The sequence below is a fragment of the Rhinoderma darwinii genome, chromosome 1 (assembly GCF_050947455.1).
Source record: "Rhinoderma darwinii isolate aRhiDar2 chromosome 1, aRhiDar2.hap1, whole genome shotgun sequence".
Lineage (NCBI taxonomy): Eukaryota > Metazoa > Chordata > Amphibia > Anura > Rhinodermatidae > Rhinoderma > Rhinoderma darwinii.
Genome location: NC_134687.1, coordinates 43211964 through 43231622, shown reverse-complemented (window position 1 = coordinate 43231622; position 19659 = coordinate 43211964). Strand labels below are relative to the sequence as shown.

Sequence of the window (19659 nt, the reverse complement as noted above, 5' to 3'; positions counted from 1 at the left end):
ATGAAGCAAAGGTCAATGGTAAAAGCAGGAACAGCAGAGCCAGGAAACAAGAGAATCACAGTCAAAGGACAAGCAGCAAATGAAGGTATACGTAGACCAAGGGCGGGTGCTAGAACCGTCTGGCCAGGCTGCGATAGGCTCTCCCACTCCTCAGCCTACCAGCCTGAGTGGTGGCAGATCGAGTCACTCTAGCAGACCTAGGAACAGATGCAGGCTGATTAACCACGGGCATCGACACAGAAGCTGTGTCAGGCAAATCCTTTACAGCACCCCCCCCCCCCATTTTATGAGGGGCCACTGGACCCTTCCTAGGTGGACCTGGCTTGTTGGGAACCGAAGATGGAACTTCCTGAGCAATAACCCAGCGTGAACATCCCGGGCAGGCCCATATCCTCTCCAATGGACCTTCAGGGGTAAGAACAGGGACTGGAGGTTTCCTCGAGGTAGCCAAGGACGGGGAGCAGCGTTTCAGGAGGGAGGCATGGAACACGTTGTGTATTTGAAAAGACGGGGGTAACTCCAGCCGGAAGGAGACAGGGTTAAGGACCTCAATGATTTTGTACGGCCCTATATACCGGGGAGCAAATTTTTTGGACGGAACTTTAAGGCGCAAATTTTTTGAAGACAGCCACACCAGATCCCGACCACAAACAAGGGGTTAGCAGAACGTCTTTTATCTGCCTGAGTCTTTTGTATGCTCTGGAACGCCTCAAGGTTCTTCTGAACCTGGGCCCAGACTGTGCGCAGTTCCCAATGAACCACATCTACCTTGGGATTGTTGGAACAACCAGGGGAAACGAAGGAGAACCGTAGATTAAATCCAAAATTACAGAAAAAGGGGGAGACCCCTGACGAGTTACTGACCCAGTTATTGAGGGAAAATTCAACGAGGGGAATGAAGGAGACCCAATCAAATTGACAGTCAGAGATAAAACACCTTAAATATTGTTCCAGAGACTGATTAGTCCTCTCAGTTTGGCCATTAGCTTCAGGATGGAAGGCCGAGGAGAAGGACAGATCAATCTCCAACTTCTTACAGAAAGCCCTCCAAAACAATGAAACAAATTGTACCCCTCTGTCAGAAAAAATATTGACAGGAACCCCATGGATATGCAGGATGTGTTTGACAAACAAGGTAGCTAACGTCCTGGCATTGAGTAGTTTCTTGAGGGGCACAAAGTGGCACATCTTACTGAAGCGGTCTACTACAACCCACACCACCGTCTTGCCTTGGGATGGAGGCAGATCGGTGATAAAATCCATGGAGATATGGGTCCAAGGTCTCTGGGGAATGGGCAAAGAACATAGTAAGCTCCGCTGGTCGGGACCTGGGAGTCTTGGACCTAGCACAAATTTCACAAGTGGCGACGTAGGCCTTAACGTCTTTAAGCAACCCAGGCCACCAATAGGTTCTAGAAATGAGGTGCTTGGTACCCAGGATGCCTGGATGGCCAGATAGTGCAGAGTCATGATTCTCCCTAAGTACCCTTAGCCGGAATTGCAGGGGAACAAACAGCTTGTTATCAGGAAGGTTCTCGGGAGCTGAACCTTGATCAGCCGCAATTTCGGAGACTAAGTCAGAATCAATAGAGGATATGATTATACCTGGGGGCAAAACACAAGCATGATCCTCCTCCGGAGGAGGGCTGGCCATGAAGCTAAGCGACAGCGCATCAGCTTTAATATTTTTAGACCCAGCCCTATAGGTGACCACAAAGTTGAATCTAGTAAAAAACAACGCCCATCGAACTTGTCTCGGGTTTAGCCTCCAGGCAGATTCTAGGAAAACCAGATTCTTGTGGTCGGTAAGGACCGTTACCTGGTGCCTAGCCTCCTCCAGGAAGTGGCGCCACTCTTCAAATACCAATTTAATGGCTAAGAGTTCGCGGTTGCCAATATCATAGTTACGCTCAGTGGGGGAGAACTTCCTGGAGAAGTAGGCACAGGGACAGAGATGGGTGAGAGACCTAGTACCTTGGGACAAGACAGCACCCACTCCCACCTCGGAGGCGTCAACCTCCACGATGAATGGCTCCATCTGGTTAGGCTGAATCAGCACTGGGGCAGAGATAAATTACCTCTTAAGGACCTCAAAAGCCTGGACCGCCTCCGGAGGCCAGTGGAGGAGATCGGCACCATTGCGAGTAAGGTCCGTAAGAGGCTTAGCGATGACCGAGAAGTTAGCAATAAATCTCCTATAATAATTAGCAAACCCCAGGAAGCACTGTAAAGCCTTCAGGGAGGCAGGTCAGACCCATTCAGCCATAGCCTGAACATTGGCAGGTTCCACGCGGAATTCGTTAGGAGTGAGAATTTGACCCAAAAATTGTATCTCCTGCACCCCAAACACACATTTTTCGGTTTTAGCAAAGAGTTTGTTTTCCTGAAGGGCCTGGAGCACCTTCCTAACATGCTCAATGTGGGAGGACCAGTCCTTGGAAAACACAGGTATATCATCAAGGTACGCTACAAGAAATACCCCCAGGTAGTCTCTTAAAATCTAATTTATGAAATTCTGGAAGACCGCGGGAGCATTACACAACCCAAAGGGCATGACGAGGTATTCTAAATGACCTTCGGGCGTGTTAAACGCAGTCTTCCACTCATCCGCTTCTCTGATTCGGATAAGGTTGTAAGCCCCCCAAAGATCAAACTTAGAGAACCATTGGGCCCCCTGAACCTGATTGAAGAGATCAGGAATCAGAGAAAGGGGATATTGGTTCCTTACAGTGACCTTATTCAAGTTTCGGTAATCGATGCACGGCCTAAGGCCACCACCCTTCTTCCCTATGAAGAACCTACGTAACCCTTGGCCAGGCTTTCCTGGATATATTCTCTCATGGCTTCACGTTCGGGACAAGAGAGATTAAATATCCTACCCTTAGGGAGCTTAGCTCCTGGTACCAAATCGATTGCGCAATCATACTCTCTATGAGGAGGTAACTCTTAGGAAAAATTTTTAGAAAAAACATCAGCGAAATCCTGAATAAACTCAGGTAGAATGTTCACCTCCTCAGCGAGTGAAAGCAAATTAATAGAAAAACAGGACGTCATGCATTCATTACCCCATTTAGTAAGATCCCCAGTATTCCAGTTAAATGTGGGATTATGCATCTGCAACCAAGGAAGGCCTAAAACCAAAATCAGACGATAATCCCTGCATCACCAACATAGAACACTGCTCCGAATGAATGGAGCCCACAATGAGTTCAAAAACAGGGGTATGCTGCGTAAATTAACCATTAGCAAGTGGAGTGGAGTCGATACCCACTACCGGCACAGGTTTAGGCAAATCAATCAATGGCATGGCTAGAGACATAGCAAATTCCACAGACATAATATTAGCAGAAGACCCTGAATCCACGAAGGCACTGCCGGTGGCAGACCTACCTTAAAAAGAGACCTGAAAGGGAAGCAAGATCTTATTAGGTTTCATGTATACGGGAAATACCTGTGCGCCCAAGCGACCTCCCCGATGGTCACTTAGGTGCGGAAGTTTTCCGGCTGCTTATTCGTACGTCTAGGACAGTCGTTCACTTGATGCTTGTCATCCCCACAGTAGAAGCCGAGACCATTCTTCCTGCGGAATGCTCTACGTTGTTGGGGAGACACGGAGGCCCCGAGTTGCAATGGTTCATCCAAGTTTTCCGTGGAAAAACGTAGCAACGGAACCTCGGGGGCCATTATAGGGGAGCAAGAGGAGAATGCACAAAAACGTTCAAGTCGTCGTTCCCGAGACGTCGGTCAAGACGTACCGCTAAAGCCATCACCTGATCTAGAGAGTCAGAAGAGGGATAACTAACAGGTCTTTCAGAGCGTTCGACAGACCCAATCTAAACTGACACCTTAAGGCAGGGTCATTCCCCAAGAAGCTACACACCACTTCCTAAAGTCAGAACAGTACTCCTCAACGGGTCTCTTACCCTGACGTAAGGTCACCAGCTGACTCTCGGCAAAGGCAGTCTTGTCAGTCTCGTCATAGATGAGTCCGAGAGACGAAAAAAAAAGGTCAACGGAAGAGAGTTCAGGGGCGTCAGGGGCCAAGGAGAAGGCCCATTCCTGGGGGCCGTCCTGGAGCCGGGACATAATTATACCCACTCGCTGGCTCTCAGAACCTGAGAAGTGGGGCCTTAAACGGAAATAGAGCCTACAACTTTCCCGAAAGGAGAAAAAAAGTCTTCCGGTCCCCTGAGAACCGGTCATGCAACTTGAGGTGGGGTTCAAGAGGTGGGGTGGAGGGCACTACCTGGGTAGCATCACGCTGGTTGCACCTCTGAGCCAGGTCTTGAACCTGTAGGGAGAGACCCTGCATTTGATGAGCCAGGGCCTCAAGGGGGTCCATAGTGTGTCAGGGACCAGGGTAGAAAAGGTATATGGGCCTGTGATTATGTAATGTCAGGATAGGGAGACAGACAGGTGAGCCCTAATCTACCCGCCATTCAGTCCCTGCCTACTTGCACAGCCCGTCTTAGGCGACAGCGTACAACTGGGCGACGGTCCCTACGCTCAATATGTGCACGACAGACAAACAAGACAAGGGTACAAAAAAGCAAAGGGAAGTGGGGCAGTTGCCCACGGAAACACCGTGAGCAACAGAGTAGTGGACGAGCCGAGTCAAACCAGGACTGTACGTGGTAACAAAAGCAGAGCAGGAGAATAGTCAGTCAAGCCAGGGTCAATATGAAGCAGAGGTCAATGGTAACAGCAGGGCCAGGAAACAAGAGAATCACAGGCAATGGCAAATGAAGGTATACGTAGACCAAGGACGGGAGCTAGAACCGTCTGGCCAGGCTGCGATAGGCTCTCCCACTCCTCAGCCTACCAGCCTGAGTGGTAGCAGATCGAGTCACTCTAGCAGACCTAGGAACAGATGCAGGCTGATTAACCACCGGCGTCGACACAGAAGCTGTGTCAGGCAAACCCTTACAGAAATATTGTCCACTGTTTTGGGCACCAGTGCACAAGAAAGACATAGTAGAGCTTGAGTGGACTCAAAAGGCGGGTAAACCAAAGTAATAAATGGAATGGGTGGACTACAATACCCAGAAAGATGAACAGAATTAGGATTATTTCGTTTTCGAACAAAGACGGCTGAGGTGACCTGGTAACTATGTATAAATATATCAAAGGTTAATATAGAAATTACTCTCAAACTATTTATACCCAGGACTGTAACTTTAACAAGGGGGCATCCTCTACATACAGTGAAGGAAATAAGTATTTGATCCCTTGCTGATTTTGTAAGTTTGCCCACTGTCAAAGACATGAACAGTCTAGAATTTTTAGGCTAGGTTAATTTTACCAGTGAGAGATAGATTATAGAAAAAAAAAAACTGAAAATCACATTGTCAAAATTCTATATATTTATTTGCATTTTGCACAGAGAAATAAGTATTTGATCCCTTTGGCAAACAAGACTTAATACTTGGTGGCAAAACCCTTGTTGGCAAGCACAGCAGTCAGACGTTTTTTGTAGTTGATGATAAGGTTTGCACACATGTTAGATGGAATTTTGACCCACTCCTCTTTGCAGATCATCTGTAAATCATTAAGATTTTGAGGCTGTCGCTTGGCAACTCGGATCTTCAGCTCCCTCCATAAGTTTTCGATGGGATTAAGGTCTGGAGACTGACTAGGCCACTCCATGACCTTAATGTGCTTCTTTTTGAGCCACTCCTTTGTTGCCTTGGCTGTATGTTTCGGGTCATTGTTGTGCTGGAAGACCCAGCCACGAGCCATTTTTAATGTCCTGGTGGAGGGAAGGAGGTTGTCACTCAGGATTTGACGGTACATGGCTCCATCCATTCTCCCATTGATGCGGTGAAGTAGTCCTGTGCCCTTAGCAGAGGAACACCCCCAAAACATAATGTTTCCACCTCCATGCTTGACAGTGTTAAGATTTCCGCCTCCTCCAGACCAGTTACACGCCCCAAATCAACTTGGTGCCTGCATTAAAGACAGCTGTCTTACATGGTCACCTGTATAAAAGACTCCTGTCCACAGACTCAATTAATCAGTCTGACTCTAACCTCTACAACATGGGCAAGACCAAAGAGCTTTCTAAGGATGTCAGGGACAAGATCATAGACCTGCACAAGGCTGGAATGGGCTACAAAACCATAAGTAAGACGCTGGGTGAGAAGGAGACAACTGTTGGTGCAATAGTAAGAAAATTGAAGACATACAAAATGACTGTCAATCGACATCGATCTGGGGCTCCATGCAAAATCTCACCTCATTGGGTATCCTTGATCCTGAGGAAGGTGAGAGCTCAGCCGAAAACTACACGGGGGGAACTTGTTAATGATCTCAAGGCAGCTGGGACCACAGTCACCAAGAAAACCATTGGTAACACATTACGCCGTAATGGATTAAAATCCTGCAGTGCCCGCAAGGTCTCCCTGTTCAAGAAGGCACATGTACAGGCCCGTCTGAAGTTTGCAAATGAACATGTGGATGATTCTGAGAGTGATTGGGAGAAGGTGCTGTGGTCAGATGAGACTAAAATTGAGCTCTTTGGCATTAACTCAACTCGCTGTGTTTGGAGGAAGAGAAATGCTGCCTATGACCCAAAGAACACCGTCCCCACTGTCAAGCATGGAGGGGGAAACATTATGTTTTGGGGGTGTTTCTCTGCTAAGGGCACAGGACTACTTCACCGCATCAATGGGAGAATGGATGGAGCCATGTACCGTCAAATCCTGAGTGACAACCTCCTTCCCTCCACCAGGACATTAAAAATGGCTCGTGGCTGGGTCTTCCAGTACGACAATGACCCGAAACATACAGCCAAGGCAACAAAGGAGTGGCTCAAAAAGAAGCACATTAAAGTCATGGAGTGGCCTAGCCAGTCTCCAGACCTTAATCCCATTGAATACTTATGGAGGGAGCTGAAGATCTGAGTTACCAAGTGACAGCCTCGAAATCTTAATGATTTACAGATGATCTGCAAAGAGGAGTGGGCCAAAATTCCATCTAACATGTGTGCAAACCTCATCATCAACTACAAAAAATGTCTGACTGCTGTGCTTGCCAACAAGGGTTTTGCCACCAAGTATTAAGTCTTGTTTGCCAAAGGGATCAAATACTTATTTCTCTGTGCACAATGCAAATAAATATATATAATATTGACAATGTGATTTTCTTTTTTTTTTTTTTATATATAATCTATCTCTCACTGGTAAAATTAACCTAGCCCAAAAATTCTAGACTGTTCATGTCTTTGATAGTGGGCAAACTCACAAAATCAGCAAGGGATCAAATACTTATTTCCTTCACTGTATATATATATATATATTTAATGTGTGTGTGTGTGTGTGTGTGTGTGTGTGTGTGTGTGTGTGTGTGTGTGTGTGTGTGTGTGTGTGTGAATATATGAGTGTGTATATTTGTTATTTTTATATGCATAATACTGCAATTGTAACCAGAAATGTGTATATATACAGTATATTAATGTACTTTATTTTTTATGTTATTGTATATATATTCCCCAGCCCAAAAAAGATTAAAGGGTACCTCCAATGTTGCTGTGTTCCTGGCATTCTTTAAATGTAACATTTTTTGGCAGTTCCGGCAGTATTGCTGCAATTATATAACGGTCAATATTGTAGATAAGCTTTAGTGGTTCATACGGTTGCCTTGTCAACAGTACTGCCCGATCTGCCAGCTGAATCTTCCGTTGTCAGGTATAAACTTCTAGTGGGGGACAAGAACACCAGCAACATTGGAGGTACCCAGTGGCTTAACTACTGCTGTAGCAGCCATAGCGGCTGCTACGGGGCTCACAGCATGAGGGGGCCCGTGCCACCTGGCCCGACATAACATTATGTGCTGGGCTGCGTTGCATGGGCCCCCTCAACCGGTGGCGTAACTAGCAGCGGGCAGCCGGGGGCCTCTGGCGACTGCCACGTTTAATTGTATCTGCGTCCTTAGGACGAGGATACAATTGAACACTATTGCAGAGCAGGGAGATAGCTCCCTGCTCTGCCGTTTACTAGACTACAGGCTATGTTAGGCCCACAGCCTATAAGGTGCAGGGACAGGATCCCTGTGCAGGCCAGCGTGGTGATGTGATCATGCCTATGCAAGTGTCCCGTCTCAGGCTGCAGAGGAGCTGTGGCTCCATTCATCGAGGGTACAGGGCTGAGCATAAGTTTTTTTTTATTTGTTTGGGGTGGCACCATCTACAAGTGCGGGCTCCTTGGGCTATGTGACACTATCTACAAGGGGGGCTGTGTGGCACTATCTACAGGAGTGTGTCCCGGTGCTTTAAGTTTTGGGTCCGTTTTTTTTTCAGCTATTACGACTAGGAAAGAACATAATTATATGTGATAACAGATGTTAGAATATCAGTGCTAAACTGTTTGTTACAATTTTTGTAACCCTGTAACTAAAGGTTAATAAGAGTACACTAGTGGCCTAGCTGTATTTTTACATTGCACACAAAACTGATAAATGTTCATTGTCGGGGGGTGGAAGTTGTGGGGTGGGGGGGGTGTTTTTTGCGTGCGAGGGGGGCCCAGTCAAAAGTTTGCTATGGGGCCCAGTCTTTCCTAGTTACTCCCCTGCCCCTAGTCTATGCTTAGACAGGAAGTCTCACAGGATATGTAAATATCAAGGTGGGAGACAAGTCTCAACCACCCGCTCAAGTTTATTAGAGATAAGGACTCTAACAATAGATAATATAAACTAGAGAAAAAAAGAGTCCATATATATCAAATGTGAAAAAATTTACAATCTGTAATGTCGGGGTAGGGAGACAGACAGGTGAGCCCTAATCTACCCACCACTCAGTCCCTGCCTACTTGCAATGACCCGCCCTAGGCGATGGGGTACAACTGGGCGACGGTCCCTACACTCAATAGGTGCACGACAGACAAACAGACAAGGGTACAAAGAAGCCAGGGAAATGGGGAAGCTGCCCACGGGGACACTGTGAGCAACAAGCGAAGTGAACGAGCCGAGTCAAACCAGGAGATGAGCGAGGTACAAAAACGCAGAGCAGAAGAGTGGTCAGTAAAGCCAAGGTCAATCACAAGTAGAGGATCAGTAGTTCAAGAAGCTGCAGCAGGGCCAGGAAACCAGCAGAGAAGAATCACAAGCAAAGGAGGAACAGGAAAGGCAGGTATAAATAGACAGATGGCGGGAGCTAGCTCCGTCTGGCCAGGGTGTGATAGGCTCTCCCACTCCTAAGCCTGCCATCCTGGGTGGTGGAAGATGGAGTAGTCTCACAGACATAGAAGCAGGTGCAGACTGATTAACTATGGGCGTCGACACAGAAGTTGTGTCTGGCAGATCCTTTACACAATCTTTATTAATAACATCAAAAGCAAAAAACAAACAAAAAACAAAAACAGAGAATCTAAAATAAGTCCTTGTCTGGATCACCAATACATACATTGATCAAGGTATATACATACATTTTGTATATAGTATAAGAAAATTTATGAGATTAATGTAACTTCAACATAGGATGCATCTATGTTAGTGGGCTGAAATAGGGATATTACAAAAGCAGAGTGTAAGAAGCTCAATGTAAAAGCTTGTGTTTGCTTTAAAGTGACTAGTGCATTTAGGTATGTGACATAAATCCTAATCAGCCCTAAGGCCTCGTGCACACTTACGTCACCGTTTTCACGGCCGCTTTTGACGTGTCCGTGAACCCGTTTTAGCGGGCGTGTGGTGTCCGTGTGCACTCCCATGTGCACTCCGTGTTTCCGTTTCCGTGCGCCGAGCATGGTACTGTCCAGGGTGACAGTACCATGCTCGGCGCGCGGAAAATACAATTTTAATGTAATAAAAAAAATAAGTTCATACTTACATTCCACCTGTCCGGCCTCCAGCGATGACATTCAATCCATGTCGCCACTGCAGCCAATCACAGGCTGCCGCGGCCTCGGCAGCCAATCACAGGCTGCCGCGTCACAAAAGAAGGTCGGACTGGAGGAAGAAGAGGGACTCGTCACCAAGACAACGACCGGGTACGTATGAAATGCTTTTTATTTTATTTTTAATCAGCAGCCTCTTTTCTCTATCAGTTATTGGTAGAGACAAGTGGCTGCCGATTAGTGTAATATTTTTCTAATGTTTTTCTGCCCGCCCGGCGGTTGCTAGGCAATGGCTCCGTCACACACGGATGCCTTCCGTGTGCCTTCAGTTTTTTTGACGGCCCCATTGACTTGCATGGGCCTCACGGTCTCGGATTCTCGGACCAAAGTAGGACATGCTTTACTTTGGAACGGAACGGAGCAACGGACCGTCAAAAAAACTGAAGTGTGCATGGCCCCATTGAAATTAATGGGTTCAGGGCACTGGCGTAGCTATAGGGGTCACAGCGGTCGCAATTGCGACCGGGCCCGAAGCCAGGGGGGCCAACGGCCCCCCGCACCACATCAATAAAAAGTTACTATAGTAACTAGGGCCGCGGGCCCCTGTTACTATAGTAACATACTTTACTTACCTTCCTGGTTCCGGATCGCAGCGGAGGTCCTGACGTCAAGCGCTGTGCGCAGCGCATGACGCCACAGCGCTATGCGCCGCGCACAGCATCGAGACGACAGAACTCCCGCCGCGGCCCAAGAGGAAGTTAAGGTTAGCCCTGACTGGCGGGGTCCGACTCCCGGGACCCGCCAATCAGCTGTTTTGAAGGGGCCGCAGCACTCGTACGAGAGCTGCTCCCCTTCATTCCTGTCACACTGTGAATCCGTGTCGGCGATTCACAGTGTGGGCGAGTAGTGAAATGAAGGGGAAGCAGCTCTCGTACGAGTGCTGCGGCCCCTTCAAAACAGCAGATTTGCGGGTCCCGGGAGACACATCAGCTATTGATGGCCTATCCTGAGGATAGGCCATCAATGTTTAGGGACTGCACAACCCCTAAGCCTACGATGTAGCAGGCTTAGGGGGCCCATGAGACAGGATCGCAGATTGTGTGATCCTGTGTGCTGGGCCCTGTATCTAAGCCAATCACATGGTAGGCTTAGATACATGGCCCATGCGTGATCCTGTCTGCTGGGCCCTGTATCTAAGCCAATCACATGGTAGGCTTAGATACATGGCCCATGCGCGATCCTGTCTGCTGGGCTCTGTATCTAAGCCAATCACATGGTAGGCTTAGATACATGGCCCATGTGTGATCCTGTCTGATGGGCCCTGTATATAAGCCTACCACACTGTAGGTTTAGATACAGGGCCCCAGCACACAGTAATCTTATACTGTATAAGATTACTGTCTGCTGGACCCTGTATCTAAGCCTACGTTGTGGTAGGCTTAGATACAGGGACCCACAGACAGTATCACACATGGGCCCTGTATCTAAGCCTAACACACGTGTTACTAATCATTTTTTGTGTGTTTTCTTACAGGTTCGGTCGTTGGACTACGTCGGATTCCAGGACTACTTCGATGACGGCTTTTTTTTTTATTATCAATAAAATGGTTAATGAGGGTTGTGTGGGGTTTTTTTTTTATTTCAATAAAATATTTTTTCTATGTCTTTGTGTTTTTTTTTAAACTATATTACTACCGCCTTAGTAATGGCCGCCGGCTGATTGACAGCATCCATTGCTAAGGCGGGGCTTAGTGTTAGCCAATGCCGATGCAGAGGCTAACACTAACCCCCTTTATTACCCCGGTAATAGGAAGAGCCGGGTACGATCCAGTACCTGACCATCTGGCCGCAGGCTGGTATTATCAGGAGGGGAAAGGCCAAAAACAGTGGCCCTTCCTACCCTGGTGATGCCAGGCTGCTGCTGCTTTATTGTATCTGGCTGGTTATTAAAAATGGGGGGGACCCCACGTCATTTAAAAAAAAAAATAATAATTGGAAAGAACGATGTGGGGTCCCCCCTAATTTTCATAACCAGCCAGATACAACACAGCAGCAGCAGGCAGCATTACAAGGGTGGGAAGGGCCACTGTTTTTGGCCTTCCCCAGCCTAATACTACCAGCCTGCGGCCACCCCGGTGCCTGCCCGTCACTACAGATGGACGGGTACTGGTTCGTACCCGGCTCTTCCCAGCACCCCTGGTGGCGGTGGGTACCGGGGTAATAATGGGGGTTAGTGTAGCCTCTGCACCGGCTAACATTAAGCCTCGCCTTAGTAATGGAGGTTGTCAATCAGCCAGCGGCCATTACTAAGGCGGTGATAATAAAGTTTAAAAAGATACAAGCACATAGAAAAAATATTTTATTGAAATAAAAAAACACAACCCTCATTAACCATTTTATTGAGAATAAAAAAAACGCCGTCATTGAAGTCCTCGAATCCGAAGTCCAACAACCGAACCTGTAAAAAAAACACAAACACACAAAAATAATCAGTAACACATAAAGAAGCAAAATTATTATTCTTACCTATCCTGGGTCCAGCGCTGGAGACGCAATGTCAGCGAGCTGAGTACTGTATCTAATCCTATCATGTGTGATACTGTCTGCTGAGCTGTGTATCTAATCCAATCATGTGTGATACTGTCTGTTGAGCTGTGTATCTAATTCAATCATGTGTGATACTGTCTGCTGGGCCCTGTATCTAATCGTATCTTGTGTGATACTGTCTGCTGGGCCCTGTATCTAATCCGATCATGTGTGATACTGTCTGCTGAGCCACTGTATCTAATCCTATCATGTGTGATACTGCCTTCTGAGCCACTGTATCTAATCCTATCATTTGTGGTACTGTCTGCTGAGCCACTGTATCTAATCCTATCATGTGTGGTACTGTCTGCTGAGCCACTGTATCTAATCCTATCATGTGTGATACTGTCTGCTGGGCCACTGTAGCTAATCCTATCATGTGTGATATTGCCTTCTGAGCCACTGTATCTAATCCTATGATGTGTGATACTGTCTGCTGAGCCACTGTATCTAATCCTATCCATAGTTTATAGGGTTGTAGTGCTATAGATATGCTATGCTGTCTCATATACACACTTTTTTTTGGGCGGACACATATGTATTGGGGCTATTTCCCTGACATTTTAAGCCCTGAGGGTATGTTCACACGGCAGCGTCTGTTACGGCTGAAATTACGGTGCTGTTTTCAGGAAAAAACAGCACTGTAATTTCAGCCATAATGGCATATGCAGGCGTCTTTCGCTGCGTCCATTACGGACGTAATTGGAGCTGTTTTTCTATGGAGTCCATGGAAAACGGCTCCATTTACGTCTGAAGAAGTGACAGGCACTTCTTTGACGCGGGCGTCTTTTTTACACGCCGACTTTTGACAGTGGCGCGTAAAAAAAAATGACCGTCGGCACAGAACATCGTAAGACGCTTTTGAGCCGCATTTTCGGACGTAATTCAATGCTAAAACGCCAGAATTACGTCCGTAAATAGGGTGTGTGAACCCAGCCTTAGTGACGCCCCGGCTGCTAGTGCTGCATTGTTGGGTCACTTAGGAGACCCAGCGATGCAGCTGAAAGCTGCGGACCGTCGGCCATGAGAGTTTTGCCGGGGGGGTGGGGCCCAGTAAGAATTTTTGCATCGGGGCCCATGAGCCTTTAGCTACGCCCCTGGTTCAGGGTGCTATCAGTGACAAAAACGGATAGCACCCTGAAGGAAAAAACTGAAGTGTGCAAGAGGCCTTAGTGATGCACTTACCCATGTTTAGGAGACTGTCAGTGTGACCCAGGGTGTGGGGCGCTCTTTCACACCCTGGGTCACACTGACAGTCTCCTAAACATGGGTAAGTGCATCAGTTAGGGCTGATTAGGATTTATGTCACATACCTAAATGCACTAGTCACTTTAAAGCAAACACAAGCTTTTACATTGAGCTTCTTATACTCTGCTTTTGTACTATCCCTATTTCAGCCCACTAACATAGATGCATCCTATGTTGAAGTTATATTAATCTAATACATTTTCTTATACTATATACAAAATGTATGTATATACCTTGATCAATGTATGTATTGGTGATCCAGACAAGGACTTATTTTAGATTCTCTGTTTTTGTTTTTTGTTTATGTTTTTTGCTTTTGATGTTATTAATAAAGATTGTCAATTTTTTCACATTTGATATATATGGACTCTTTTGTTCTCTAGTTTATAATAATTCTATGCTGTACGGATCTGTAATACAATGTCCATAGCTTGCTATGGGCCCATACTGTAGCTCCTTATGCGTTTGATTTTCTATAGAAGCACATCAAGTTTTTATTTTACTCACAGCTTAATACAGAATCATTGAGGCCCTATATTGCAGCACACAGAGTGCCTATAGATCCTTAATATGCTTCTTATCCATGTGCATGCACCCTTAGGACTCGTACTCCCCAACATATTACAGCTCCATGTTGTATGGAGCCAGAGGAGGGCACTCAGAGAATCATTGGGTCTTGCTGTACCGCCACATGCCTCGGATTTCATATATTTTGTTTTTAGCAGAATGGCCATGCAAGTTAAGATACAACGTATGTGGGTCTATTCTGAATTGACTTTTTATTTGCATTGTATTTGTATTAATTCATCAGAAACCGAATACAAAACAGGTTACATGTAGCAGCACTCCGATATCTTGTAAGAATGCTAGAAGCAGGAATGGATTCATCCCGAAACAACAATCCCAGCAAAATCAATTATTTCCCAATTCAGTAAGTATAAGAAATTGTGAATAAATGTTTTCGGTCAGGTCTACTTATCTTGTGGGATCAGAATGCAATTTGCTTTCGATGGTGAGATTATTTCTTGAAAATAAAAAAACATATTTGAACAAATTATTGCCGTAAGAGGATGTATACTGTGCCGGCATATCCAAGTTAATCTTCCCCTAGGGTGATCTTAAACCTTATAGTGCAGGATAATAATTTCTCGACCTTTCTTTTGCAGCTATTTTTTAATGAAGATATTATTTATTGTCATTTTAATAATTCTAATAAAAATAATAGTAATAATAGTAATCCTAATAATAATCATAGTAATAATAATGGTAGTAGTAGTAGTAATAATAATAATATGCATATTAGGGTCAATAATTATATGAATACTAATAATAGTATTCAGAATAATAATAATAATTCTATAATATAAAACTATTTTAGTAAAATGTAGCAACAATTTTGAGTGTGCTTTCTAATTAGCGGATGATACTAACTTCAACGCAAACATTGACTAAGACCTCTACAAACCACCACAAGAGAGAAGGCATTAGGCCTTTAGGAAACAGGGCTAGACAATAGAAAAAAGTAATATTCAAGGGGTTGTCTCATCACCTTATTCAAGAGACCCTGACAAACATCTGATTATGCCAGGGGAAGCCACAGTCAGCCAGACACCTCCTATACAGCGCCTGTTGCAGGTTAAGATGAAGTATTGAATGGCTTTATATGTAACACCGGGATGGCCCGAGTCCAGGAGAACGAGACTCGCTGATTGTTAGCGGTGCCCAGCTCTGGCTCATAGAGGGGCATCATGGAAGATACGAGCAGGGAACCCCCCTCTATAACTCCATATACTCTAACAGGGAATAGCGACAAGAGTTGTCCTGATGACTCAACTCCTTTAACCCCTTACTGACCAGCCTATTTTAGACCTTAATGACCAAGCTATTTTTTACGTTTTTCCATCGTCTCAAAAATTTTGTATTTCTGCGTCGACATAGCTGTATAAGGTCTCTTTTTTCACGAGACAAGTTGTAATTTTTAATAGCACCATTTTGGGGTACATAGAATTTATTGATTAACTTTTATTAACTTTTTTTTTGGGGGGGGGGCTAGAAAAAACCTGCAATTTTGCCACACTTTTTTGGGTCCTAAATTTACGCCGTTTACCGTGTGATATAAATAACACAATAATTGTATTCAGCGGGTTGTTGCGATTGCAACGATACCAAATTTATATAGATTTTGTAGGTTTTACTACTTTTACACAGTAAAAACACATTTGTTTTTGTGTCTCTATAGTTGAAGAGCCATAACTTTTTTATTTTATTTTTTCGCCGATGCAGCTGTATGAGGGCTTTTTTTGTGGGACGACTTGTAGTTTTTATTGGTACCATTTTGGAGTAGATGTCACTTTTTTATCACTATTTATCACAATTTTTTTTAAGGCAGGATTTAAAGAAAACAGCAATTTTTGCATTGTTTTTTATTTGATTTTTTACGACGTTCACCGTGCGGGTTAAATGATGTAATAACTTTATAGTTGGGTCGTTACAGACACGGCAATACCAAATATGTATAACTTTTTTTACTTTATTTTGTTTTTTAATAATAAAGCAGTTTATAAGGGGAAAAAGTGGGTTTTTCGCTTTTTTTTTAACTTTTTATTAAACTTTTTTTTCACTTTTTTACTAGTCCCACTAGGGGATTTTACTATGCGATTGCCTGATCGCATTTATAATACACTGCAATACTTCTGTATTGCAGTGTATTATGTCTGTCCGTGCAAAACGGACAGGTATCTACTAGGCCATGCATCTGGCATGACCTAGTAGGCATACACTACAGGCAGACCTGAGGGCCTTCATTAGGCCCGGGTGCCATCGGAGACACAGACACTCGGCGATCTTATCCCCAGGTGTTGGTGGGAGAGAGAGGGTGCTCCCTCCCGCTCTCCAAAACAACTCAAATGCGGCGCTCGCTATTGAGCGCCGCATTGGAGAGGTTAAACGGGTGAGATCAATACTGATATCGATCTCACCCGTTCGAGCAGGGATGCCCCCAGCCCTCAGCTACCTCTGGCAGCTGAGAGCAGGGAGATTTAACGGCTCCCTGATCTGTTTATTTATTCAGATGCAGCGCCGTAAAAAGGCGTATGCATCAGAATAAAGCCTGTTAGTGGCCGCCGTAAAGACACTATGGGGTGGTCACTAACGGGTTAAACCCTTTTGCCCCATAAAATCAGAAGAATAAGCCTTTATTCCACAAGTATTTTGGCAGAAGACAGAAACAAAATTGAAATGGTGTACCAACAGACAGAAATTGTACAAGATGCAAATTATTTTAACCCAGCTCCACTATCAATGCAAAATTAATTAGCTCCTAATTTAGTAATCATTCTAGGAGGAAATTATAACTAATAACAGGTCTGTACATTATGTATACACCGTTCAGTCAGAACATTAAAACCTCCGACCGACAGGTGAAGTGAATAACATTGATTATCAGCTTACCTGGGGAAGAGATGGCACCAGGATGCACTATGGGAAGAATACAAGCCGGTGGACGCAGTGTGATGCTCTGTGCAATGTTCTGCTGGGAAACCTTGTGTCCTGGCATTCATGTGGATGTTACTTTGACACGTACCACCTACCTAAACATTGTTGCAGACCAAGTACACCCCTTCATGGTAACGGTATTCCTAATGGCAGTGGCCGCTTTCGGCAGGATAATGCCACTGCCAACTATGTTAACTGGTTTCCGACACAGGACGACAATGCTCGCCCTCATCGGCGGGTACTTCGCGCATTAGAACGAGCATTCTCGTCCTGTGTGACAGCCATCTCTGCGCGCGATCGAGAGTGGGGCAACGGCGCAATACACAGCCACGGACCCGCTCTAACAGCGGAGAGCAGAGAAACATCTTCCCTCCACTGTTAACCCCTTGAATGCCGTGATAAAAGCTGATTGCGGCATTCAAGGAGGGGGAACTGCACTCTGATTGCGTCACAGAAAACAACTGACGCGATCAAAGCCCATAACTTGTATGGCCAGACAGCCCAGGGTCCATTGAAGGACCCCAGGACTGTCTGACCATATTTCCTGTTGTTAGGGCATACTGAGGTATGCCCTAACAACTCCCTGTGTACAATCTGTACACAGGCTAATATACTGGCATATATATCTATGCCAGTACATTACAGTTTAAAAATCAAAATCAAAATGATAAATCCCTTTATGGGATTAAAAAAAAAAGTTAAATGAATGTAAAAAAAAAAAAAAATAATTATAAATAAATAAATAAAAAGTAAAAAAAATACAGACACTTTTTTTTATAATAAATAAACTTTTTAAAATAGAAGTCCCAAAACATGAAATAAAATAGACATATTTGGTATCGCCATGACCGTAACAACCTGTACAACAAATGTATAACATTATTTATGATCATCAGTGTATGGTGTAAAAAAAAATATTAAAACTGCAACAAAACTGCTTTTTTTCTGCATTTTCGCCAAAATGAAAAATTATATAAATTAAACGATAATGTATTTGTACCAAAAAATGGTACCTACATAAAGTACAACTCGTCCCGCAAAAAACAAAGTCTCATACAACTACGTTGTACAAAAAATAAAAAAGTTATGAGCGTCGGGATGCAAAGAGGGAAATATAAAAAAATTGGCCGTGTCCTTAAGGGGTTAATGAATGGTTTGAGGAACATGACAAAGAGTTCAAGGTGTTGACTTGGCCTCCAAATTCCCTAAACCTTAATTTCAATCGAGTATATTTGGGATGTGCTTGAAAAAACAAGTCTGATACAGGAATTAAAGGGGTGGTACTTAATACCACATAATGACAAAGTGAAAACTGAATTTAGAATTTTTTGCAAATTAAATAAACTAAAATAAGTATTCAGACCCTTTGGTATGACACTTGAAGTTTAGCTCTGGGGGCCTCCTATTTCTCTACATCATCTTTGACATGTTTCTACACCTTGATTGGAGGCCACCGGTGGTAAATTCATTTGATTGGACATGATTTAGAAAGTCACACTCCTGTTTATATAAGTTCTCACAGCTGACAATGCATATCAGAGCAAAAACCTAGCCATGAGGAGGAAAGAACTGCCTGTAGGACTCAGCGACAGGATTGTGTGGAGGCACGATCTGGAGAAGGGTACAAAAATTTTTTCTGCTGCGCTAAAAGTTCCCAAGAGTACAGCGGCCTACATAATTCTTAAATGGAAGAAATTTGGAACAAACCGGACTCTTCCTAGAGCTGGCCACCCCACCAAACTAAGTAATTAGGGGAGAAGGGCCTTGGTAAGAGCGGTGACCAAGAACCCAATGGTCACTCTGGCTGAGCTCCAAAGATTGTGTGCAGATGGGAGTGGCCATAAAGAAGCCTTTCCTCAGTAAAAGACACATGAAAGCCGCCTGGAGTTTGCAAAAAGGGCACCTAAAGTACTGTCAGACCGTGAGAAACAAGATTCTGTGGTCTGGTGAAACCAAGATTGAACTTTTTGGCCTTAATTTTAAGCGCCATGTACACAAGTGTCAAGCACTCATTACCTGCCCAATACAATCCCTACAGTGAAGCATGATGGTGGCAGCATCATGCTGTGGCAGTGGTTTTCAGTTGCTGTAACAGGGAGACTAATCAGGGGTGAGGGAAAGATGAATGGAGCAAAGTACAGACATATTCTTAATGAAAACCTGATTCAGAGTGCTCTGGACCACAGACTGGGCCGAAAGTTCACCTTCCAACAAGACAATGACCCTAAGCACACCACCAACACAACACAGGAGTGGCTTAACCCATTCCTGCACCTTGATGTAACTGCACGTCAATGTGTGCAGTAAGTTCACGCATCTTGATGTGCAGTTACGTCTGTGCTTTGACAGTTAACCGCCGCGCGGCGCTACACCGCAGCGGCGGTTAACTGTGCAGGGCGTCTGCCCTGCATTCCCCGTTGCCGATGAGCGGCCTATCGCCGCTGATTTAGTCAGTTAACCCCTTAATTGCGGCGTTCGATTTGAACGCCACAATTAAGGTGTT

The 19659-nt window shown here is 44.9% G+C and overlaps 1 protein-coding gene across 1 annotated transcript in view; it reads left to right on the top strand.

Annotated features, from left to right (window-relative positions):
• LOC142750778 (uncharacterized) overlaps nt 1-19659 on the top strand; it is a 51146-nt gene that overhangs the window by 19083 nt on the left and 12404 nt on the right. Inside the window, exon 6 of the mRNA XM_075860069.1 lies at nt 14473-14592. Within this exon, the coding sequence (XP_075716184.1) occupies nt 14473-14592 (120 nt within the window). The remainder of the gene's footprint in view (nt 1-14472; nt 14593-19659) is intronic.